This window comes from Pezoporus flaviventris, unplaced genomic scaffold (assembly GCF_033815535.1).
Source record: "Pezoporus flaviventris isolate CSIRO_AGI_PZ_B2104156 unplaced genomic scaffold, CSIRO_AGI_Pfla_v1 ptg000083l, whole genome shotgun sequence".
Lineage (NCBI taxonomy): Eukaryota > Metazoa > Chordata > Aves > Psittaciformes > Psittacidae > Pezoporus > Pezoporus flaviventris.
Genome location: NW_026892631.1, coordinates 5,448,168 through 5,472,955, shown reverse-complemented (window position 1 = coordinate 5,472,955; position 24,788 = coordinate 5,448,168). Strand labels below are relative to the sequence as shown.

At 40.0% G+C, this 24,788-nt stretch overlaps 1 protein-coding gene across 5 annotated transcripts in view; it reads left to right on the top strand.

Annotated features, from left to right (window-relative positions):
* The first annotated feature begins 1,186 nt into the window (after window positions 1–1,186).
* LCLAT1 (lysocardiolipin acyltransferase 1) overlaps window positions 1,187–24,788 on the top strand; it is a 118,634-nt gene continuing 95,032 nt past the window's right edge. For 2 of the 5 annotated variants that reach the window (XM_061475473.1, XM_061475467.1), the window contains exons 1-3: window positions 1,189–1,361; window positions 1,485–1,596; window positions 11,046–11,154. Coding sequence is in view for 2 of the 5 variants with exons in the window: in XM_061475467.1 (XP_061331451.1) it covers window positions 11,126–11,154 (29 nt within the window). In the remaining 3 variants the exon portion in view is untranslated. Of the gene's footprint in view, window positions 1,362–1,484; window positions 1,597–11,045; window positions 11,155–24,788 lie in introns of all 5 variants that reach the window. The other 3 variants (XM_061475472.1, XM_061475468.1, XM_061475470.1) reach the window with 2 other exon arrangements.

Here is a 24,788-nt window from a genome sequence, read left to right as displayed (position 1 = left end):
GGCTTTAACTGTCTGACCAGTAAGAGCACTACCAAAGTCAGCCATTTCAGCTCCCCATGTGCTGAGCTTAGACATCCCAGCTCGGGAACACACTAGATGGGGGAACCTCGATAACCAAGTCTGACCAAATGCAGGTTTTATAGTTAGCACAGGCCAGGTAAGCTGAGCCACTGAGCAAACAGCCTCCTGACATGAGAGGCAGTAGTTGTCTTCATTGCTTCAGCTAAGTAATTTTGAAGGCTTTAGGATGCTATTATGACTTTTACTGAAGGCCTTGTCCATACCAGTGTTGAGGTTGCACAAGGTCTTTGGACTTTGTACAAGTCTCTTCCACTGCTTGAATTCAATCCCAATATCTATTTGGGATTTCTCTTGCTGCAGCAGGGAACCAGTGCCTCTCATCTGCTTGCTGTGCCCCTCTGAGAAGAGTCTGGCTCCAGTTCTCAATAACCTCCCACCAATGGAAGACAACAGCTAAGTCCCTCCATAGCCTCTACTTCTCCAGTCTGAATGAACAAATTTAATCCCTCAAAAAGGGTTGACAATGGAGTGCCAAACACTTTTTTATGACTTTCAGGGTGAGATTCCCTGAGTGCTAATTCCCTATTTTAAAATTTATTTATTTATTTAGCATTTCAAGTATTGACAAAACTGATGAATGATTCTCAGCTCTGGCAAGGTACTTATTAAGGCAATGAATTCTCCCTGGATGATGGTAGGTGCTTCAGAAGAGCTGATGCTGTCCTCAAAACTAACTGCAGTGGAAAAGCGGGATCCCACCAGGGACAAATATCCCTAAATGGGTGTGGGATCAGGCTCTGCCCTGATGTTTGTATTTCGCAGGACACGTTCGTCTGTGCATGTTAAATGCTCGTGGGGTCAGAAAGAACCTGGGTCGCTTTGGTCCTAATCCGGCAGCTTTGGGCAGCAGGGCATGGGCTCACCTTGCTTTTGCGCACACATAAAACTTCACTTAAAACCTCCTGGCGTTTTCCTTCTTGGAACCCCAGGGCAGCGGCATGTTCCTTCTGCTGCCCCCATGGCTCCTCCGAGCACCGGGGGCTGTTACCCAGCGCGGGTGCGGGCATGGAAGGAGGGGGTGTAGGGGTGCATCGGGTGGCTGCTGGCCCTTTAAGAGAGGCCGGGGCAAGGAGCGGTGCCATGGCAACGGCTTGACAGCCGTGACCGGAAGTGATTGGCGGGTTAGAGGTCGCCGGTGGCAGCGGGAACATGGCGGCTGCCCTGGCGGCGCTGGGTGCTGGCGACGGCGCGGCCGCGCTCCCCCGGGCGGCCGCTCCTTGAGCGGGGCGGGGGCCGAGCCGAGCCGAGCTTCTTCCCGCCGCGGTGCTGCCCCGTGTGAGGTGAGAGCGGGCGGGCTCGGGAGCTCCGTGGCAGGCGGCAGGCCGGGACCATGGCCCTTCGCCGCTGGCCCGGCCTTGCCGGTTTGTTCTGGCCTCTCTCACCCGCCGCCCGTCTCTCCGCAGGCATGGTCGGCGCGCTGTAGCAGGGCTGGGAGCCGCGGCGATGCCAGAGGAGGAGCCGCGGGAGGAGAGCGCTTGAGCCGGCCTGAGGATACGTTCAGTGTGTGTGAAACGTGTATGTTACCGACAGCGGGGGTTTGGTGCTGCTGCTTCTGTTGCACCTAGAGCAACGAACGGAGGCTTGTTCTCATCTCATCTTTAGTATCGCTGCATTTGGGAAGAGTAGCGCCTCTCGTTCTGACTTGCACATACACCAAAGTCAGTTTTTGCCAGCTGTAGCAGCGTAGTTTTCCGTGTTTGCTGTGTGTATTGCCCTTCTCCCATCCGTGTTGTCGAGTAGGCTGCTTCCTCAGCTGGGGTTGCCCTCTGGCGAAGCTAAACTTTGACCCGAATGCTGTCTTGCGTAAGAAGCACAGGGTGAGTGTCAGAGCAAGGCATGTAACTGGCACAAGCAGGCTGTTTGGAGCATAACTCTGGCTGCAAAAAGCTGCAGACTGAAAAAAGAAAGCTAGAATTAAACTGTGTGTGCAGCTTCACATTTGTGCTTATGTGAATTCATTGTGATACAGGACTTGCTTGTCACTAGATTCCCTTTTCAATCTTTGGTTGTACCAGTGGATGGAGTGGACTATGCTTGCATGATGGCTAGTTTGCTTGTTGATTACTACAACTTGCCACATCTCACTCCGTAGTAGCTTGTTTTGAAGACACCACCCACTCTCTGCTTTTGGACCTTTGGACTTTTTAGTAGTAGTTACCACAGCAATATTTTAATGTTTCTCAAGCACAAACTTATTTCACTGAAACACAGATTAACAGATGGTCGCCACCAGCACCCCTCTTCTTCTTACTTTACAAATGAGGAAACTAGGATTAAAAAAAAAGGAGAAAAGCCGAAGTATGTCTTAAATTGAACACAGAAACCTGAAACAAGTTGTTGGACTTTGCAATCAGATTTTATAGTATCATCTAATATTCTGAACATGAAGCTTTTGTGGCAGCTGTAATACTTGGCTCCTCTGCAAATTAAGGTACAGTTTAACAGTGTGAATAGTCTGGTCAGTGTGCGGGCTGCAACTGAAGAGTGTGGTCTCACTCCTTCACCATGCTTATAGATGGTTATGGGTTACTGTTACTCTCTTTGTAGTGGATTAATGGTTGGATGATTTCATGGACAGTTGATCCAACAGGTTTATGGGGATGGCTCTCTGTCAGATGGAAGTTATTCCAGTGAGTGCTCTGATATGAACTGAGAGCTGTTTCTTCTTCTGCACTAATGTAAACCAGCTGTGGGTTAAGTATAATGTGAAACTGTACCTTGAGAAACCAAAACTCATTATTGGCCATTCAGAAAATCAGGGCTACGTAGAAAACTTCTGTAAAGTTTGGATTTTAAAAGGATTACAAAAAAAAAGCCAGCTGTATGTAAGGAGCATGTGGTAAGAGTGAAGGAAGTATAAGCCTATGAAGGAAGTATAAGCCTGTGAAGGAAGTATAAGCCTGTGAAGGAACCTTCCCATCTTTCCAGAGTATTTTTTCCATTCACTTCATGCCACAGAGCTTCTGTGCTGAAAAATGGAAGTCTCCCAAAGCCTTGTTTAGACTTCAGGGGTTGGTCCACCATGTGTACTCAGTGAGGCAGGAATCTTGAAAGGAAAATAATACTGTATTACAGTAGTATACCTTACTGTAAAAACCTACAATAGGATACCTTACTGTAAATACTGTGTCATTGCCACATTCACCTGGGGTTTTAGCAGTGTTGGGCTACTTGATCCAGCAGATCTTTTCTGCAGTTGCTCAGGTGGCAGCTTGTCATGGTTCATCTATTCTTGCAGAGTCTCTACTTCTTCAGCAGCTATTTTTAATAATGCCAGGCTAGATTCTTAATCACCTGAACTGTCTCAGGTGCAAATCCTCTTGTGCTTCTACTCGCTTTGTATTTGATTCTATACAGAACTTCTTACTGTAGAGTTTCTGTCTCTTAATTTTTGTTTAGATAGTCTCATTTATGTCCCTTCTTACCTGTCACTTGTCTTGTCCTTCCATGTGCTGCTGCCCAACATGCCCCCCATCTCTGCTTTGCTAAAGCACACCTTTTCCTTTTCTCGGCTGCTTCTTCCACCTTCTTGGGACATGCAGAGTCTTTGTGTCAGTTTATGCTTTTCTTATACCAGGTCATCACTTACAAACTATCTCTATTTTCCTCTGTCCTCCTTTCCTTATTTCATTCTCCTGTTCTCCACTTACTCTTGTTCAAGGCTCTCCTTCTTCCATCAGGTTGTGATGCTGAGAACACACAAACAAGATTCCTCATGTTCTGTATGTGATACTCAGTTCCATAATCTGGTTTAATATTTTATTAGTTAGGGACTGAGGAGAGCTGGCTTGTTTGTGTTGCATGTGTGTTGTTTAGTCAGATAAGACCTGGGAGGGGGAATCTAAGAGAGGGGAAAAATAGAACTTTTATTAGAGTTGACTTTTTGTAACAGGTCCATGCAGAGTGTGGGCAAAGGCTTGAAGTTTGTTTTTATGTGACATTTATTGATCTGACTGAAAAGTAAGTTGCTGCTGAAAGACAATTCTGCATTATCATAGAATCTCACAGAATGGTTTGGGTTGGAAGGGACCTTAAAGCTCATCCAGTTCCAACCCCCTGCCACAGGCAGGGACACCTTCCACTAGACCAGGTTGTTTCAAGCCCTGTGCAACCTGGCCTTGAACACTGCCAGGGATGGGGCAGCCACAGCTTCTCTGGGCAGCCTGTGCCAGGACCTCAGCACCCTCACAGGAGAGAACTTCTTCCTAGTGTCTAATCTAAATATCCCCTCTGTCAGTTTAAAACCATTCCCCTGTGTCCTGTCCCTGTCTGCAGTTGTCAAAAGCCCCTCTCCAGATTTCTTGTCATCTTTAGGCACTGGAAGCTGCTCTAAGGTCTCGTCTGAGCTCTCTTTTCTCCAAGCTGAACAACCCGAACTCTCTCAGCTTCTTCACAGGAGAGGTACTCCAGCCCTTGGAGCATCTCTATGGCCCCTTCTCTGGACTTGTTCCAACAAGTCCATGTCTCTTTTGTGTTGGGGGCTCCAGAGCTGGGTGCAGTTATAAAGTCCATTGTTGCTGCTGCAGGCCACAGTGAGATGTGAGAGAGCAGTGTTAGCAGATTTACTGAAATGTAGACGAAATATCTCTTCTTAGTCTTTTTCTCTTAGCTGAAATAGTTTGCTTGTGAACTTGTTTTGCTGTAATAAACTTAATTTACTCAATTTGCTTGTATTAGTGTTTCTTACATGCTTGGGCGCTCAAAACTGGGGGAGTCTTTATTCGTCGATACAAAATGAATTGCACATTAGGTACACACTCTGTCCTTTCATGAGGTTGAGAAAATTAATTTGCTGTTAATCTGACCGCAGGTTTAGTTTGGGTTTCATTGTTTTGTTTTGTTTTGTTTTTTATTTGGCTGAAACAGAACTGATTCTATTTTTTTTTTCATCTTGCTCCATTTAAACATGCCTTTCCAAGACTTTTTGTCTGTGATGTTAAAACTCCTATGACTCTTGAGGGTTTTTTCTTTGGCCATCCTTTGGTATAATACCTGCTATTTATGTTATTTTAGGTATCAAGGGAGCAGGTATTGCTTTCCTTCCAGTGGTTCTGAAAGGTGTTGCTTAATCTTAAGTGCCTTCTCATTGAATTTATGGTGTTTTTGTTGTATTTAAGGCATCCAGCATATCTTAGATTTGAAAGAAATCTATATCTCTTTGCTCTGTTCTTCAGAGGTGCCATGAATGCTAAATGAATAGACTGCATGATGAGTCTATACGAAGCAGTTATGTGGATCACACATTGCTTGTAGAAAGAGGATTAAAAATGCTGTGGTCATTTATGAGATTGCTGTTTGAATCATGGAAGCGTCACTCTAATCTGCAGTGTCCCCAGACATGCTCACAGTTCCTGGGTGCTTTCATATATGAATGATAAGTTGTTTTATATTCCCTCACCAAATCAATGAGAGGACAAACTGGTTGTAGTCACAAGAGTGAAAAGATAACCAAACACCCACATTTTTATAGGAGAACAAGAAATAAAACACGACTAAGCGATTCATTTCTCTTGCTAAATCAAAGACAAGCAATAGCAGGCAATGCGGGTGCTGGCCAGTACACTGACTTTTAGACAGGAATTGAGTTACTTTGATTTCCTGGAATCCTGTTAGTTGCATCAAAATGGTAATGGTTGTTATAGTTCAAGATTAAACTTACTGTTCAAAGTAACTGGAATTTATTATGGTTTAATATAGAATGAACATACAGATCTAGGGTTATTGTGCGATCATATGCATATATATATATATATGTATATAAAATTTTGTTTTAACTTTTGCATGGTCAGTATGATAATGATTACACCCAAATATAAATGTTAATTGTGAAGTAACAGGAAATATGCTTCAAATCTATTAGCAAGATCCTCTCTGCTGTTTGAAGGTACAAATGTCACCGTTTTGCTACATGAGATGTGTGAAATACCTCGTATGGCCACTGATGCAGTTTTAACGGTGATAAAAGTGCTGAGAATCCTCTGTTCAGCTTCATCTCAGCTCTTGGAGAGTTGGAGGCAGTAGGTGACAGCTTCAAACCCTTTTTCTTTGCCCCCAGAATTATGTCTAAGTAATTAATTCCACATCACTTGGTAATTTTACTCTTAAGTTTCATCATGGTTATCTAGTGCTGATATTGATTCTTTAACATCGATTTCCCAAATTTTCACGCAAGCAGCAATCTGCAGCCTGAATTTGTTCAGATCAAGTATTAGTGTTATGTATTTGAATTCAGAAGATAATTGCATATCTTGCAAATTACCCAATGTCTGTTTCAGCTTGAAACATTTAGAAATCCATTTTAGTTTCTCGTAATTACAATGTTTTAGTCAGACAGGCATCTAAACTTAGGACAGCACTTTGGCAGTGATCTGCTTGTTTTTCTAAAATGAGCACAGTTTCTGTGGTTAAATTTTCCTTTCATTTAAATATAGATTTTAATCGGCGTAGGCCAAACTTTTCCAACCATGTTTAAAATTAGCTCAAGCCATATTTTGGAAAGTATGTTCTCCTAATGTGATTTAACTTATATAGAAAAATGTATGCAGAAATGGATGTTTTCAGGCTGATTAATGCTTTTAAATTTGTTTTTTATTTGTGAAAAGGTTTATAGACTGGCTCAAATATGACTTGATACTAGTAGTGTCTTTATAATAAATACCACTGAGAGCGCTTCATGCTGTGCTTCTGAAATCTGAAAGGTAACTGTTGAGAAAGAAACTGTAAATTCCAACCATCTAGCAGATAAGTTACATCAAAGTAAAATGCTTGCTGTTCTTCCAGACTTTTATGCAAGTGTTGTTTTGGAGATTACTGATGTTTTCACTGGTTGCCTTGTACTTCTTTAGGCAGGGTATAGTTACCATTTTCAGTTGGTAAGTTGAAGTTGTAAATAGATGCATAGCAAGTGTTGAGCTTTGTGCAGAGGATATTCAACATTGTCCGTATTCTCAAATAGAAGTGGGAACAATTTTGAGTTGAATCTCTCAGGTGGCTATTGCAGCTTCCTGAATTAGTGCTAAACGTTTGGTAGTTTAAGTTTGTAGAAAAGTATTAAAAAACCCCAAGCAAACAAAAATCAAACAAAAAGTCCCCTCTGTACCGTTACCAATTTTATATCTCAGTTTTTACGCAAAGGCAGGGAAAAAAGGTCTTTGCTATAGCTAGATAGTTTTGCAGTTGGCAGAGAGTTCAAAGATCATGGGAGTCAACCTGTCAGCAGATTTCTCTTCAAGTAGACTGTTCCTACTTATCACAGGTCAGTTGAGATGCTTCCACAAAGAGCTGGGAGGACACTTGTTGAAAGAGGGAGATGAGTTGTGTGGATTTCCATTCTATGGAATGCAGTGTGTTTTGATAGGAGGTGTGCTGGTTAGCTCTGGCACACTCTTTCTGGATATGTAGAAAATGATGCAGAAAAGAAATACTGTCATGGTTTTGACATGAGACTAAGAGATCTGACTTAGTTTTTCAGATGCTTTATTATTCAGATGCTAGAAAGACTAGGATCCTTCTAGGTTTTAATACTTAATCTTACAGTAATCATGTGTCTGTTCAGCTGATCAGTTCCCTTTTCTGTCAAGATCGTGTTTGTTACTGTGATTTTAATGATCTGCCATAATGCAAAGAACATTGGTTTTGAGAAAGCTGATGCTTACGGCAGTAGTAAGCAATAACAAATTTGTCAGTGACCGGTAAATCTTACCTTTTTCCCAGCTGTTGCAGCTTGTGGTATTTTAACAAACTTAAATGGAACAAACACTTTTTAATTTCACTTAATTTTTCTTAATTAGGATTAATTCTTACCCAGAATTCATGTGGTACAGTGGGAATTTCTCAAGCATTTGTCTCACTGATGAATGTTACGTGTGAATCAGTAGTTACGTGTTTTGTGCTCATTGAAAAACAACTTTTAACTCTTCTGGTACGATAAAGCCAGTAGACAGTGATGGCCACATGCTGATCTATGGAAATCAACTTTATTCAAAGTGAACCAAACTGCTTACTGGCTTCCAGCTTTCAGTCTATGGTCAGAGCTTGGAGCTTGTCCCTGGTTCTGCTGAGTAAAGATTATATATCAGCTGGAGTTGGGCGCCACGTGCTCTAGGGAGTCATCACTAAGTCCTTTAACAAAGCCAAGGAAAACTACCAAAGACTTTCAAAGAGCAAAACAAGTGGAAGAAATACTTACCTGTTAAGTCTCTGTTGGGTTTGGAGTCTGTCCTTTTTTTCTGTTTTGTTTTAATGCTCCACCCATGGAAAACCTCTTTCTCTTGAGTACATTTCATACTGTGAGGTGATACACTCCTGCCATGGTTATTGAGCCAGAGTTTGGTAAGGAGAGGCTAATCACATCCTTTCGGCCTCCTGATAGACAGTAGCTTTCTTCTGGTCTTCCCTCTTCAGTGTGAAAGCACCACTAAGTCTGTCAGCTGAACTAGTGGATTTCCTTGAAAAGAAAACAGTTTTAGCAATTTCTTTCAAGGTCTCTTGCCCAGGTCACTAGATTTGTCCTTAGGACATGTAAAAATGCTGCACTGCCAGTGCACTAATTTTGTGTAATTCATCATCAGATAGTGGAAACAATGTTGTGGGAATTGGCATGCATTTCACGGTTGGAAAGGGGATGTTTAGTTTGGTTTAATCTCTCTTAAATAATTGCAGACTGTTTGGGAAGATGGAATTTAATGTTCTGGGTACTTTTGATCTCTTTAAACTTTGAGGATAAACTGTTTTAGAACAGGATTGGTGGTACTGTGTTTTGTGCCGTCTCCATGAGATGGGTAGATTTTGCACTAGAGTTTCCTTACAAAAATACTTGTGTGTCAATCTGATTTATAACAAGTGTTTTGCAAACTCATCTGTTTCTAACGACTGGATGTGACAAAGTGTGTGTCTCTCAAAATCATGGCTTTGGTCAGAGAAGTGCGTTCTGCCGTTAAGAACATCGGGTTTAAGTTTTCACTTGAATGCCAAGCTTTAAATAAAATCCTGACAGTTGTCCACTGTTTCCAGCGATGGCTGGATTGTTACAGAATGGATATTTCATTGTTTTGTCATAAATGACTGTATCTTTAGATCCAAATTTCCAAAATTTGCTTAAACCAGTCATTTTTTAAAAGCTTTCTTTGCAGAATGTTTTGGGGATTTTTGCTTCTATTGTAGTAAAGGTAGCCATTGTACTTACTGTATCTCAGCCCTATTCTGAAGAAAGAATCTCGGTCTCTTTCCTAAATATTGAGAAGCATTTAATTTAGCATCTCTGTTGGATACGGGGTTAGATGTTGAACGGTGTCAAGTCCACTAAGCAACAAAGAAAATCCCACTTTAAGGCAATGCTTTAAAGGAGTAACACATCTTATTTAGGTTTTGACAGTGAGTAAAAGAGCTGTGTGTTTATCTTGTGTGCCACCTTAATAGCTCATGAATGACAAATGCCTGAGAAGATGTCCTGTGTTAAACAGCTATGTCTTTGTGTGTTGCTATTGTAGTAGGTCATTGAAGGACCTCGAGAGATAACTGATCTGCAAAATTGAGGCAAAGGCTCTGTAGTTATGGCAGTATGGAAATTAATTCTAGGCAGAGGCAAATGGGGCTTGAGTGGTCACAATAGGGATATTGCTGAAGTGATTGTTGATAACACGGGGATATGTATTCTCTTCAGAGAGAAGATAGCTAAGATTATGTTTATGTTGTTGAAGTAGCTTGCAGTAGGTTAGTCTAGTGAAGAAGAATATGATATGATATGCAGAACACTTGTGCATTAGAGTATCTTTGAAAATATACAAATAGCAGTTATTTTTAATTAGAGAAAGAACCTTATGTAAAGTTTAGGGGATTCAGTAAGCTTTGACTGGGTCAGTCACATGTTAGCAAGAGTCATTTTACATATAGGCAGTGGCAAAAAGAAGTGGTGAGCGTGGTTATTTTTGTTTCTTTTTAACTCTATGTAAGGCACCCATAAAATTCTTTTAAGACTGATAACTGCACATGTTGTCCATAGCTTTAGCATGGGCATTGGGTGTGCAGAATTAAGCTTGCTTTCAGAACAAAAGGTATCATCATTGTAAGCAGAAAGCTAGAAGGAGTTTGCATATTAAAAAGAAAGATTCCATTTCCTGTCTCTGTCACCTCTCATTGTGTCTTGAAATGCAGAATTAGCTGAAAAAGGCATATTTACGACAGGCTTTTGCTGAAGTTTATATGCATGTCATTTATTCATAAACCTAAAATAAGCAAACCTTAAAATTTAGGGAAACTGGTAGCTGTAGCTTTGGATTTCAGTGCAAGATATTCTCTATGTATGGTATTAACACAGATGACAGTGTTTACTAGCAGCATCACAAAATGACATATTGGATAGGAGATACCCCAAAATGGAAAATAGTAGTGGCACAATATTGTTGTACATAAAGTTCCACAGGCTGCTGAATATTTTAGAATGGAAGTCTTCACAGTAGTGAAAAGGGTCAAACCTGGCAGAAGAGTAATATTTTAATGAATACTTATACCATGACAAGAGGAAAGAGAAATTATCAGCAGGTATTTCTTCATCACTTAAAGACTGCTGTTACTGATGTAGCTCCCCAGCCATTTAGCTAAGTGGTTTGCAGGTAGTATATATTACAGATTGCAGAGCAAATGGCTTTGTTTAGCTTCACTATGCTGTAAAGTTCCCATTTCCCAGGGTTTTTGCATGTGGGACCTTAGCTCTTCTGTGTGCAATGGGGGCAAGTCTTCCAGCTTTTAAGGACTTGGGATTTAGCGTTCATATGCAGGAGTACCCCCCTCCTGGAGTTGCATCTCAGTGTCTGTCGTTCTTATGAAAAAGGCTATAAATGATTTTAATGTTTAGAGTGAAGTTATCAAGAACTTTGATTTCTGGTTTGGGAGCAATTTGATACAGAACCATCAGTCTCTTGTTATTAATTGTATGATTGTTTTCTTCTTAACATCTCTCCCCTAAGCTGAACCTTCCTGAGAGCTTTCAGTTTTCTATCAAGCATGTACTGAAGAGCTAGAACATAAAAGTGAAGTTCATATTGGAATGAGATCTGGAGAGAAGCAAAGTTGTGGGCAAGTATTTTTCCATTTTCCAAACGTTAAGCTGCAGCCACATTAATAATATTTCTACAAAAACATTACTGGGCTAATTTAAAGCAAAACTCTAGAACTGTTATATCCCACATGGCATGAAACATTCCTGCATTTTTTTTTCAGTGGTGTATTAACTTCTTACACAGAAAGGAAATGAATTTTAGAAAGAATGTTATACATAAACCATTTGAGACATTCTCTGTTAAGGAAATACCAGCTGTCAGGAAAGATGCAGCCAATGTTGAGTTATATTAAAAACACTGTAAAGGAAATATTTCTTAAGGAAAAGCGGATTAATTAAAGCATTTTAACTATTCTTGCTCCAGAAGAAGGTTAAGGAAGTTCTATATAAGCCCCTTTTAAATGCAGCCATTATTAAAAGCCATGAATTTATTTTTCCAGAAGGAAGTAGACTTAGGTAAGTTGTTCCTTAATGTAGAATAAAGAAATTTGCTGACTAAAATATAACTAGTAGGAGGGCAGGGGGAAGAGACAGAGAAGAAAGACTTGGGAGTTGTTACACTTTATTACCTTCAAATTCTATAAGCTGGCTTACATTGGTTCTTCTTGATGGACAGAATTTATATCAAAAGGAAATAGGTTACATTTTAGGATTTTCATAGTAACATCTTTATTTGAAAATCAGCTCTTTTATGAGCAATTATTAGCACTAGGAGGCATTATTTGGCTTCTGTAGAGGAGAATAGTGAAGTGCACATAAAAAGGTACCTGGCTCAGGCGTATGAAACATTAAATATGATAGGATTTAAACTTTCTGTAATTCAGCCTAGCCTGCTGCCTTTAAGGAGTTGTACACTGAATACGCAGATTTACTGTAATGGTTTAAAACAGCAGCTTTTGGTTTAATTACCAGTTTGTTCTTTTCCCCATTAATTTGTTGATGCTCTCAGAGCTACCCTGAAACGTAGCAAATACAGACATAGTCGTATCTGTTACATTATGGACAACGCTCCAGTCTTTTTTTTTTCTTTTTTTTTCTTTATTTAGGTGAACAGGATGAAGGGGATGCTTAGATGTGATGTGACCTATTGAAATGCTGAGGTTTTGATTTTAGCATAAATAATATATACGGGAGTGTTAGGTCTTCGCCTGTTTTAAGGCCCTACCTGTTCATTGTCATTATTTTCTGGAAATTCACGAAGATCAGGGTGTTTTGGTTTGTTCCTTGAAAACATTAAAATTGCATTTCTTAAGTTCCATGATTGCTCGTAGAGATGAGCAGATGTTGTTTCCCTAAATTCTTTTCACACTAGGCTTATGATCTTCGACTTCATTAAAATACTACCAGAAACCCAAGTACCAAATGATATATGGGCTAGATTTTATAGTGGCACCCACATCTCCACATTTGAACTGACAGTCTGTAATTTCATTAACACATTGCCTCTTTCCCCCTTTAAAAAACTTGCTGTTCAGGGTGGCTTCTATTTTAGGAATGCCTTAAAGATTTATGGAGTGGGGTCTGTAGAATGTGTTTTATTTTGCATATGCTTGATGTTGTACCGTGAATTGAATGAAGGATTGAGTAAGATGATCATCTGAAGGTTTAAATACCACTGAAGAGCTGGATTTTGCTTTTTACTTGATGAGCAAGACATGTAATGTAATTAACAATAACTAATTTTGATCCTTGTATTGAATAGTAAGGTTTCTGGTTGGGTACTTACAAAGAATGCAGAGCTTTCACAGCTGTAACTGAAACTAATAGCAACTGTGAATTATGCTTCTTATGTACTGCACCGTGACAGGTACTCTGAAAAACATTAGTCTGGAAACATTCCGGATTAGGCAGGCACAATTCATATACATAAAATGACTGATAAATGACTGGCATATACTTTCAGGTAGTAGTATAGTGTGCATAACATGGAGGAAAAAGCTAAAAATAAAGGGTTTTAATAGTTTAGGCTAATTTTAGCACTGTACTATGAGAAGGGGAAAAAGCAATACGAAGTAATTTCTCCCTGTTAACCCTGCTGTCACAGCATGTGCATTGCGTGAGGCAGGGTTCCTGTCTGAAAAAACAAATAGTATGGCCAGGAAGGAACAGCCTTAATTCTTGTGTTTCATAACTTCTGTATGTTTGATTGTGCAGCTTCAGCATTCCAAATATTTTTTGAGTGTGCTATGAAGGTAACAATTCACTAACAGTGTGCTGGGTGGTGCTGACTGCCCTGATCTTTTAGTTGTGAACCTAGCAAACTGTAATCACACTGTGGACAAACCCTTACTAAAGATGATGTTCCCCCTCATGTAAATTCCAGTGGTGCAGTATCAGACCTCAGCTTTTCAGGCTAAACCTAGCTATTGTATGTTAGACTTACCGTAGAATGGTTAGGGTTGGAAAGGACCTTAAGATCCTCTAGTTCCAACTGCCTGCCGTGGGCAGAACCCACAGAATCTCTTCATCAATATCCTTCGTCAGTATGCTTTACTGACGATCTGTTTAATCAGTATGCAAACTGATAGATATTGTAGATCGATGCAGACTCCAAAGAGAACTACACTGAGTTCCTGAATATAGCACCAAGACCACTAATCATGTCAGGGCTAGAAAAAAAATAATCCGAGTAACCCAGGTTATTTCTGCAAAGCAGATTCTGCAGTTTGCCTGAATTACATAGATCCTACTTTATGCCTATCACATAAATCTTTCTTTTGTTCAGAATGAAGTAGTTCTTTATGTATCACGTATGCATGATTGAGCATGTGATTATTGTTCCAAGAAGAAGGAAGAGGAAAAGAGCCTCTTTCTAATTTGTCAAGTCACATTGTGAAGTTTTATTTGTAGTGAAAACTGTATTAGCCATCTAGGACCAGTCTGATGACTCTGCAATCAAGATAAAGGATGTTGATTGGAATGCCTTTCTTCTGGGAAATTAATACTGAACCACTATGCACTGATTGACTTTCACTGTCTAATTAGTGATAGGTTTGCCCAGTCTTTGTTGGCTTTCACAGTGAAGTTAAGCCTAAAAGTGTACTTGAAGTTATTTGATCTAAATATATCTTCATCTTTTGTGATGCTTCGAATGAGACAAAGCCTATTTGATTAGCTGGCAGACATCTTTACAGGTGGATAACTTGCAGGGATGCATTTTGATAAGGCACAAAGCTTGGAGTTGTAGTTTTATCCCAGTTTATCTTATTTGATGGTCAGTTAAATCTTTTCTTCATCTGTTTATTGGGGGCGGGGGGGGGAAGCTATTGCTATAAAACATAATTCTGACCTGAATAATAGAAAGTGACTAAATATATTATCAAAATATATAGCAACTTTACCAAAATTGCAGGTTGTCGATGCTCTTTCATGGGTCATCTTACAGCTGAATTGAGCTGGTTCTTAACGTATAGAAAAACCTACTTTTGGTGTAAAAGGGTCAGTTATGATACATGTTAATATAATTTTCTGTCTATATGCCTGATATCTTTATCTGACAGTATAGAAGCTAGAGATGGAAAGTTACAAAGAGAAATGATTTGACTACGTTGTTACGGGACAATAGATAGATGAGTCCCATTAGCTGTGTTGTGTTGAACTGCAGCCAGCCATTTTGAAATACTTAAATCCTTAGCATTCCTGAACAACTGGAGGAGAATCCTCTTCTGATATTCCTTCCAAAAGTGTTTATTACTTATTTCTGTTGTAGTTTGGTGTAAGAATTTCAGTGAAGTATCAGGAAATGATTGAATTTTTCCTTAGTGACTAATGCAGTTAAACCTCATTTAAAGCTTCAAATCTGTTACCATTAAAAAGGGTTTATGATTATGGTGTTAGAGGTTTTAGATCACTTTAAAATTTCTTGTTTCCTTTAAAATACCTAAAATCCCACCAGTATAAGACATAAGCTATTTATCTACATACCTTAATTTTATTGGTTGAATAGCGAATCCTATAAGAGCAATCTTGTGCAAAGCTAGTTTTGCCAGTTATGCTTTGTTCTATTCATTACACTTGTGCAGATGCATTTTCATTTCCAAACCTCATCAAAGTTTCCAGTTTATTGACATTCTGAGATGCAGAAAATGATTGGTCTGAGTGTCTTTGTGGTGTATGGTTTGAAGATAAGATGTGTCTGTAGCCGCTGCCAAACTGAAGCCTGGAGCAATGCCAGGACTTTTATGCCAGGAGTTTTATGCTGAGTTTTCTAGAATGGCTTTCTCTATTTCTTGCTCTGTCACCATTAATCTCTTTCTTCTTTGCTACAATGGTACTTACTAAAAAAAATCTGGTGTCCTGAGAAATGCTTATCAAATAACTTCTAATTCTTTTTGTCTATTATACACTTTTTGCATACTGCAGATTACTGTAGGTTGCTCTGGAAAGCACTATGAAAAAGTCATGGCTTAATATAACTAAGTGAAAAAGATCTTTCAGTTGTTGCTCATGTCTTGTAGTCTACCTAGGTGGTTGGTATTGCATCCTCTTACCCAAATGTGGGTGGAAGGGAGAAGAGAGAGAAAGAAAAATATTGGAAGTTCATTGAACCTTTTTGTTCTGGAATATATTTACCTTTTCCCAACTTAGTTTAACTGTTTTGTTAGGCCATGTTATGACGTGGAATACTGAGAGCTTATACACATTATAAAAAGCTTTGAAATTGGGAACAGTTTTACCTGTTTCCTTTTTTCTGATTTATTTTTGGCAATGATTGGTTTGAAATTGTCGTCTTTGTCTTGATCTTCATGTTCATACAGTCCTCACTGGTTTGGGTTTGAGATCACCCATAGGTGATTCACAGGTGAAGATAATACTCCTTAAAATAAGAGATACTTTCTTTATTCCTTTAGAGGTCTCATCAGCTTCAGGAGAGAGAACCACTTAGCTTAAAGTAAGTTGCAGAATGAGGGGTGTTATTTGGGAAAGAAGGTTCCTTTCCTCTTTTGAGTCTTAGGAGGCATGTGAATTGTGAACTGAGGTAGTTTTAAGTGGCCATTAGAGCAATTTAAACATACGTTGTAGCTAAGCCACCGTAGGAAAATAATTTTCTTTCCTGGGGGAGGAAGGACAGAAGCACTTGTTTTGTGCTCTGCAGTCTGCTTTGCTATAGGCTGTTTCTACTGTTGTGTAATGGTCTTATGCTAGAAGAAGGAAGAGAAGCACTTTAAATACAGGAAAATGTGGTTAAGCCACAAAAAAATGAGAGGTTTCAAGAGCATGCCTAATATCACAAACAGTGTGTCTCATTCTTGATTTTGCTTTCAGTTCGAGAGAGGCAGTTTAAAGAAAATGATAAAAAAAGTGACTTTCCTTTAAGTGACAGAAATCTCTGTCATTTCTGTAATGAAAATGCTCCCACTTTGAAATGCTTGTTTATTTTCCCAAGTTTGGAGTGGCTCTAAATTCAGCAACTTCAAAACATGCCTGTAGGTTTGAATTGGCCTTCTTGACACACGCTTTGTTGTTAAATAAAACATTTTTATTGGCACAAACATATTTGCCTCACCTATTTTCATTTGCTAGTTGTGGGAACGGTAACATTAAAGGCCGTTCAAAATATATGAAGCAAGTTCTGGGGTCACTCCCCACCTGTTGTTTGTTTTGGTTTGTACAAGAACAGTGAAAAGTAATCATGTTGGTGAAGTTCTGTCATATAAGTTGTGGTTCTGTATCCTGCAAGGTGTAGATTTATACATCAACAGGTTTGGCTGGCTGCTTCTGGCAAAACTTGGGACTTCGGGGGTGACGAACAGCGAGCATTGGCAAGAAAGGTCACTTCTTAGCTTTAAAGTAACCTAGAGTACACTGTACTGCATTATGGAACAAAAGACTGTAAATACAGAAAATCTTTGATTAACTTCTCCCTTTCAAAGTGTCTTGACCTTTATTGAGTTCCCCTGTCTGACATTTTTAGAAGACTTTTAGTATTATTTCCTTTCATTATAAAGGGTTTATTTGCGTATTTGCTCCCACATATTTCGTTGTCATCTTCTTTGCCATGTGATTTTTCTCCAGCTGCAACGGCATCTGCATTTCATATCAGCAGGGTTATTGGAGTAGGGTAGTGATGTAGGCCTTTCTTATATAAAATTCTACAAATGCATTTGTGTAAGTAGATGTTACCTTGGTAAGCAAAAGAAAAATAAAACTAACGAGTGAAAAGGGGAAAAAATAGCAAAGCTGGGAAGTACCTACAAAAGCATTTGAAAGACAGCATAATGTATTCAAATTAGGAGTAAATCACATAGGATTCACATCACATATCTTTCTATTTTTAGTTTTGAAATTACTAGCTGCATTTTCTATTTAAAAGTAATATATTTAGACTTCATGCAAGTGAATCATAGTATTGCACTGTTATTGTATAAAATAGTGATTGTTGGTTGTGCTTCTTATACTCTTAATCTTTTAGAGAGGGGGGAAAAAAAGCCCTTTGTGCTTTGGAAGTATCTCAGACATTTCATAGTCTGGGGTGGTGGTGAATATATTTAAAAATGCAGGCAACAGGAATACTTATTTTTGTTTTGTTGGACTAGACTTCTCCAGCTGGCATCTTATCTTTCCTTTGCTTCTGGTGTCAGCAACATAGGCTGTATGAGATTACAAATAATTATTTTACAAGGAGTCATTATAGACTTGATCTTTTTACATGGCTGTTCATACTGGTTCTACTGTCTCAGCTGGAGGCTCCCAGCTGTTCCTTAAAGGTCATGCCAGCAGTGCCTATTAATATGGCTTTGTCTTTCCTTTCCCCAGTTCCTATCCTGCTGTTGCTGCAGCAGAATGGGAACTTTCTCCAACAGTTGAAGGGTGATTAAATCTTAGTGTTCGGTGCCTTGGACAGCTGGCTAGCTCAACAAGATCTTCCTGACAGCATGTCAAGAACATCCCTTGCTCCATAATAACTGTCTGAACAAATCCCAGATGCAAGAGCTAATTTTCTCCTGCCTGTTTTCTTCCTCTAATTCTGTGTTCCCTGAAGCCTTTAAGTTGTTCTACACAAAGTGATGTTTACGGCTAACAGTGCTTTCTAGTAAGATAGTGGTAAAATGGAACTTTTACTTAGAACAAGATAGAGAGTTTATACTCTTATTTTCAAGATTCCAAAAGAGGGTGGAGGGTGTTGACAAGAATCACTGATCATTTGCCTTTAAGAAGGTTACAGGATCCAGGGATCCTGTAGGATCCTGTAGGGGTGGAACTAGATGATCTTTGAGGTTCCTTCCAACCCAAACCATTCTTTGATTTTAATCAACTTGCTTCTGATTGACTACCTGCTACTAGTAGTTGAATGAAACTGAGGGTGAGATTTATACCTTTGTTATTTGAATGGACAAGTTGTCTGGCTGCTGTCAATCCCTTTCCTTTGTGGGTTTGGATACTCAGAACAGCGAAGAAGGCTTTAAAGATTGATGATAGAACAAAGGGATTAGGTCTGTTTATATAGAAGACAAGATCAGCCTGCTAATGAATGAGTAATGTTGAGAAGGATATAAGCCCATGTCTTTTATGGCTTAAGATAAAGGTTAACAGGACTAAGAATAAACTTGCCATCGCTGCCTACTGCAGGCTTTCTTCCTGCACCTTCTTATGAAGGACATAGTTCAAGACACTGTTAGACAAGATGACTGGGTCAACTACAGTTGATTCAGTTTGGCAATTTCTATGAGTTTTCCACTGGTCATTTTGTTCTTCAACATCATACAAGATAACAGAATCTTTTAGGTCAAGACACTGCAAATATTCATTTTGCCTAAATGTTGTTCTGTTAAACACAAGTAGATCTGAGTTTATAGAATCCTTTTTTCAGCCTGGGCAATTTTCCAATTTTCTGAGGGCAGGCAGCCCAGCAAGCACTCCTTCAGACAATTCCTCATCTTTCTCCTTTTTCCAGAATGAAAATCCAAAAATATCAGCAATGGGGGCCAAAATAACAAAGGAAAAGTGGGTGTTGCCACTTCTTGCCAGGCTTTTTGTAAATATGCCTCTCCTTCCCTGTCCCAGAATAATAACAAAACTTCCCAAAGAATCCACAAAATAAACCAGACTCTTTTTCAGCCTCTGATCTAATCCAGAGTAGGTGCCATAAGAAAAATGCTAGAGAATAAGTACTGTAGAGGGTATACTTTTATCTGACTATTAAAGGTTTTATTCCTCCTCTGTTAAGGTTGCAAGAAATTCTAGGGCATGTGCTAAGTCCTTGATGCTCAGCTGTTATTCTTGTTTCTAGGGTATTGATTGAGTTGTTGCAGGTTGCTTGTATTTTACTTGATAGTGAGGAATCTTAACTGGGGTGTGAGTGTATGGATTCTGTAGCTGAGGACAGACTGCGGTGAAATACTGTTATGGAGAACTGGAAAACTAGAGAATACATGCTCCAGGGGGAGTGATCCTAGGCTACAGGTTCTCTGATTCATACCTGCTTGTTCCTCCTCCAGCTTCAGTGACATGATCGGAAGTAGTAAGTAGGGTGAAGGGGTGCAATAGGAAGTCAGACCCAGGACTCAATGTGAAGCAGAACAGAGGTGGGATTTGAAACCAAGGCTGCACTGGCACAATTAGTTAATATAACTGAAGGGCCAATGACCACTGCTGGGAAGCGGATCAGAAACCAAGATAAAACAAGAGGGACAGGAAGCAGGTTTTTAGAGCAATAATCAGGATGTTATCTGCAGCTACAGAACAGCTGTTTGGGTTTCTTCTGTACCAGCTGTGTGTGACAAACACTGTGAGTTCACAAGGTCAGTTCATAGAATCATAGAATGGTTTGGGTTGGAAAGGACCTTAAGATCATTCCAGCTCCAACCCCTCTGCCTTGGACTGGGACACCTCACACTAGATCATGTCGCCCAAGGCCCCTGCCAGCCTGGCCTTGAACACTGCCAGGGATGGAGCATTCACCACTTCTTTGGGCAGCCTGTTCCAGTACCTCACCGCTCTCACAGTAAAGAACTTCCTCCTTATATCCAACCTGAACTTCCCCTATTAAAGTTTGAACCCATTATCCATTGTCCTACTGCTACAGTCCCTGAGGAAGAGTCCCTGTCCAGCATCCTTGTCGGCCCTCTTGAGATACTGGAAGGCTGCTGTGTCATTGAGAACCTCAGCCTTCTCCAAACTGAGGGTAGCCGGTTCTCCTGTTTCCTTCCAGAGAGAGTCCACATTATCCCTAGTCTGTCTTTTGTTACTTATAGAAGCCCTTCCTATTACCTTTGACATCCCTGGCCAGACTCAATTCTAACTGGGCCTTAGCTTTCCTGACCTGATCCCTAGCTTCCTGGACAATGTCCCTGTATTCTTCCCAGGCTGCATATTCTCACTTCCACCTTCTGTATTTTTCCTTCTAAGCTTTTTTCCTCCTAGGATTTCTCAGCAGCTCCTTATCTGTCCTCCTGGCCTTCCTGCGCCGTTTCCTTCTTGTTGGAATGCAGTGCTTCTGAGCTTGGAGCAGGTGATCCTTGACTATCAGCCAGCATTCTTGGGCCCCCTTGAATTCTAGCGGTTTATATTATGGTACATAACTGAGGAAGTTCCTGGAAAGGCCGAAGTCTGCTCTCTTGAAGTCCAGGGCAGTGAGCTTGCTGTATGCCCTTCTCACTGCCCTGAGGATCTCGAATTTGACCATCTCATGATCTCTGCAGCCAAGGCTGCCCTGGAGCGTCACATTCCCCACCAGCCCTTCCCTGTTGGTGAGCACGAGGTCAAGCACGGCACCTCTCCTTGTCGGCTCCTCTGTTACTTGCAGAAGGAAGTTGTCTTCTACACAATCCAGGAGGGATTGCTTGTGCTGGGCTGTACCGTCCTTCCAACAGACATCCATCAGGGTGGTTGAAGTGCCCCATGAGAACAAGGGCCTGCGAGCGTGAGGCTGTTCCTATCTGGCTATAGAGTGCTTCATCCACACAGTCCTGATCAGGCAGCCTGGAGCAAACCCCCACAGTAATGTCCCCCATTGCAGTTCTCCCTTTGACCCTAACCCACAAACTGTCAGTTGGCCCATGAGTTCTTTGAATGTTGGTGGCTGGCTGCAGTTTGTCTGTCTTGAGTCGCATGCGCTGCTGTTTTCTAAAGGTTGCTCTTAGTTTTCAAGTTGTTTCTTAGTTTTCAAGTTGTTTCAACCTAAGTTGTTTCTTAGTTGAAATTCTTGGTGTTACAATGAATTCACTATTGTGAGAGTTTAAAGATAATCCCCCCCCCAAGGTGTTCTTTATCAAGTCATTGAACTTAATCGTATTCGTACGTGTGATAGGAAAGAATAATTTCTTCATCAGTGGATTTACTAAAGGAAGTTCTGCTGCCTTGGTTTGTGCATTCAGACTCTATGAGATCGCTGCCTTTTGATGTGTCAGGTGTACACGATCGATCTGTATAATTTAATGACTGTATGAACTGTGCCTTGACAGACTCAGATAGCTAACAGAGATCATTCCTTGAAACCATTTCTACCCATGTGAGTTGTGGTGGGACTTGTGACCTCCTTACAATGTTTTTGAGGATCCTAATCGTGAACATTCTCCAAAGGGCAAGTATCTATGAAGTATTTCCTCATCAGTGACTGTCAGACTGGAATTCTCAAACCAGAGGGAACAGCCACCCAAACTCAGACATAGTCTGGAATCTGAGGACCATGTCTGTGTAAGAAAAGAGCTTCCTCAGTTCTTGTGCTTCTGCTTCTATTTTGATTGCTAATAAAGTTTCTGTTGTGGGTTTGGGTTTTGTTTTTTTTTTTTATAATAAATTTATTTATTTTGGAGAGTGCAAAAGATAGAAAATTTGATTCATAAGCTCCAGGCAATGTCTCATTGGAAGTCTCTTGGAAAACCACACTTGTTCTAGAGACAAACACGATGTCATTTCAGTAGCAGAATCCCTTTGTGAGCCTCCTGGAAACAAATGTTTTGCATGAGGCTCAATTTTTCTTGTTCTGAATTCATTCAAACAAATTACCCTGTGGACTCTATTTGTGGTAAACTTTTCTTGAGCCTTGTTCAGAATCAAGACTGAGTCTAAATGCTTTTTAGCATGTGAACAGGTAAACGTATCAGGCAGAGCACTGTGCCTTAGTCTTCTGAGAAGCTCAGATCAGTGTCCTTCAGTGCTTCCAGCTGGTGTCTCCATCTGTTCCCTGAACTATTGTGCTGTCCATAAAAAAGTACATTGACCTGGAAGAGCAAATCAGCTTGCTTTTCTGTCTTTAATTAGGTGATGACTTAAGATATTCACAGGTGAAAGAAGATAATTTGCTTGAGTAAAGCCAACTGATAGTAGAACTTCTCTTCGTCTGTGGGGATCTTTTTTCCCCTTCTGCATCTGAACAATCCTAAGTGTTTGGTTTCTCTAATGCAGAAGCAAAGATAGAAGGCTGGCTCAGAGTGTCAGGGAGGGAACTAAGACATAAATCCAGATGACCTTGCTGAGACTTTGAAACATTTGCTTTCCAACTGATTGAGAGCATAGTCATGAGAAGAACGTGCTTGGGAATTTTCCACCTGCCCATTTGACATCGGGCAAGAAAGAAACCATTCATTTCCTGACAGCATGTCTGAAAACTGGAAGTGGAATGGTTAGTAAATGTGCTTGTTTTTTTGGCAATCTGATTCATAGTTTTTGTATGCTCGTAGTTGCCAGTTCTTGATGCAATACATTTTTTTTTGATTCCATGAATAAAAAGATGCAACAGACAAGTCTTGAGGGCGTCAGAGCATACTGTGCTCTATTCTCTGTTTTGTTCTGCCTCGAATAGCAGGGTAAATTAAAGTATTTTGAGGCCTGTCCCCTTCCGTCAAGCCTCCAGGAAAGAAAAAAGAAAGGGGGGGGGGGGAGGGGGGCAGACTGAGCATGGAAAACTTGATGACATTGCTCCTGGGTTTCCTTTTCATGTGAAATTTCCCTGAAATTTTCCCCATGACTCATTTCCTTCTTGATTCCTTTTTAAGTCCATAGTTGGGTCTTCTTTTCCCCTTCTTTTTCTTTTTTTTTATTTTTTCCTTTAAGACAAGCAGGTAGCCTTTTCCTGCCCAGTGTGAAGTGGACTTTGCAAAGGTATATATTCAGTGTTGAAGTTATTCTCCCATTTTCCGTAAGGGCAGATGCTCTCTTTTCTCTAAGCTCTCTTTATAGCCCATGGGCAAAGACAGGAAGCAAGGAATACACTTCCAAAGAAAACGGATGTTAGTCAGAGCTGTATTATGTGAGGGAAGAGGTGGTGGGAAGTAGGGTGTTTTATTTTAGCAGATGGCTATTGATGGTTGCAAAAGTCTTGTATTGATGGGAAGTTAATGAGGGAATTAGTTGTGGCTTCATAGCTTCTGACTTGCAGTTTTTAGTTCATGCTGACGTACACTTTTACTGCTGGATACAGACTTTCCTATAACTCGTTCTGTGAAATGCCACCTGCCGTCTTCTACAGTGGTAAAAGCAGCTCTTTTCTGGATCAAAAACTTACCTGATTAATTCCTTTTTTATTGGAGAACCAAGAAATATTGTCCAGTGTGAGAGATGTAAAAGGTTGATGGAACATCACAGTCCTTGACCAACCTGGAGTCATTTCCACTCATAAAATAAGTTCTATGGAATCCATAAATACTTTATTTACTATGGATAAATTTACTGTTACTAGTCTGACCAAACACTTGGATATGCTTGAAGCTTTGCAATGTAGCTTATCTTACAAGGAAAAGAAAACCAAGACTCCCTGGGTTTTTCTAGTGCCTGTAAGATAACGGCTTCTGTTGTAAAAGTATCCACAAAGAATATGTTCTTCTAGTGCAACTAAAGTTTAGCATAACAATTCCATGCATCTGAAGCATTGCAAACCCTGGAAGATCTTGGCAGCACTTCTTGGAATATCTTATTCCATAAACGTTTGTATGATCTGATCGCCAAACTATCTGAATGCTCCTTGCAGTGAATTATGGCCTGTCCTCTTTTCCCCTTCTTTTCCTACCCCCATCCAGGGTTCAGATAAACCATATTATTAAGAAGACCTGAGTCTTTTGAAAAAGCATGTGATCTCCCTAGTGAAACTAAAGAAATCATTTAAATTCTAAATGATTAATTTGCTGGAAAATTAATCTTAAATACTAGAAATAAGATCGCCTACAGAGGTTAATTCAGTTTTGATCTGCACATTGGTAGTATCTTTGGTTTACATAAACACATACTACATTTTACTAGCTGTTTCCTTTCTCCAAACTTACAAACAACCAAATGGAGAGCCTTGAATGAAGAATGTCACTTACACTTTAGTTAGAAGCATACCTATCTGTCCTCCTCATTCTCAGAGCAGTCCTCCTAATGTTGAAAATTCCATGATTAAACTCCTGTATCCTTTATGGAAAAGAAGCTTGTTTTGTAGAGAATTTAAGCTGACTTATTAGCTATGCTTTTCCCATATCACTAATAGCATCATTTTTAGTTGGATTGCTACGTATGAACCAAGTTTGGGATCCTTGAAAAGAAGTCTGAAGAATGAGCTAAAAACTGAAATCCAAAATAAGATTGAAGTAAAATAATAATAATAAAAAAATGAAACTACCCCCACTCACCCTCCTACCCGAATATAAGTAGAGAAATTTTCCTTGCCGTAATGTACATTATGTCAGAGAAACATGCAGATGCAGAGAGAAAGTGGCAATTTCCTCAACTGTGG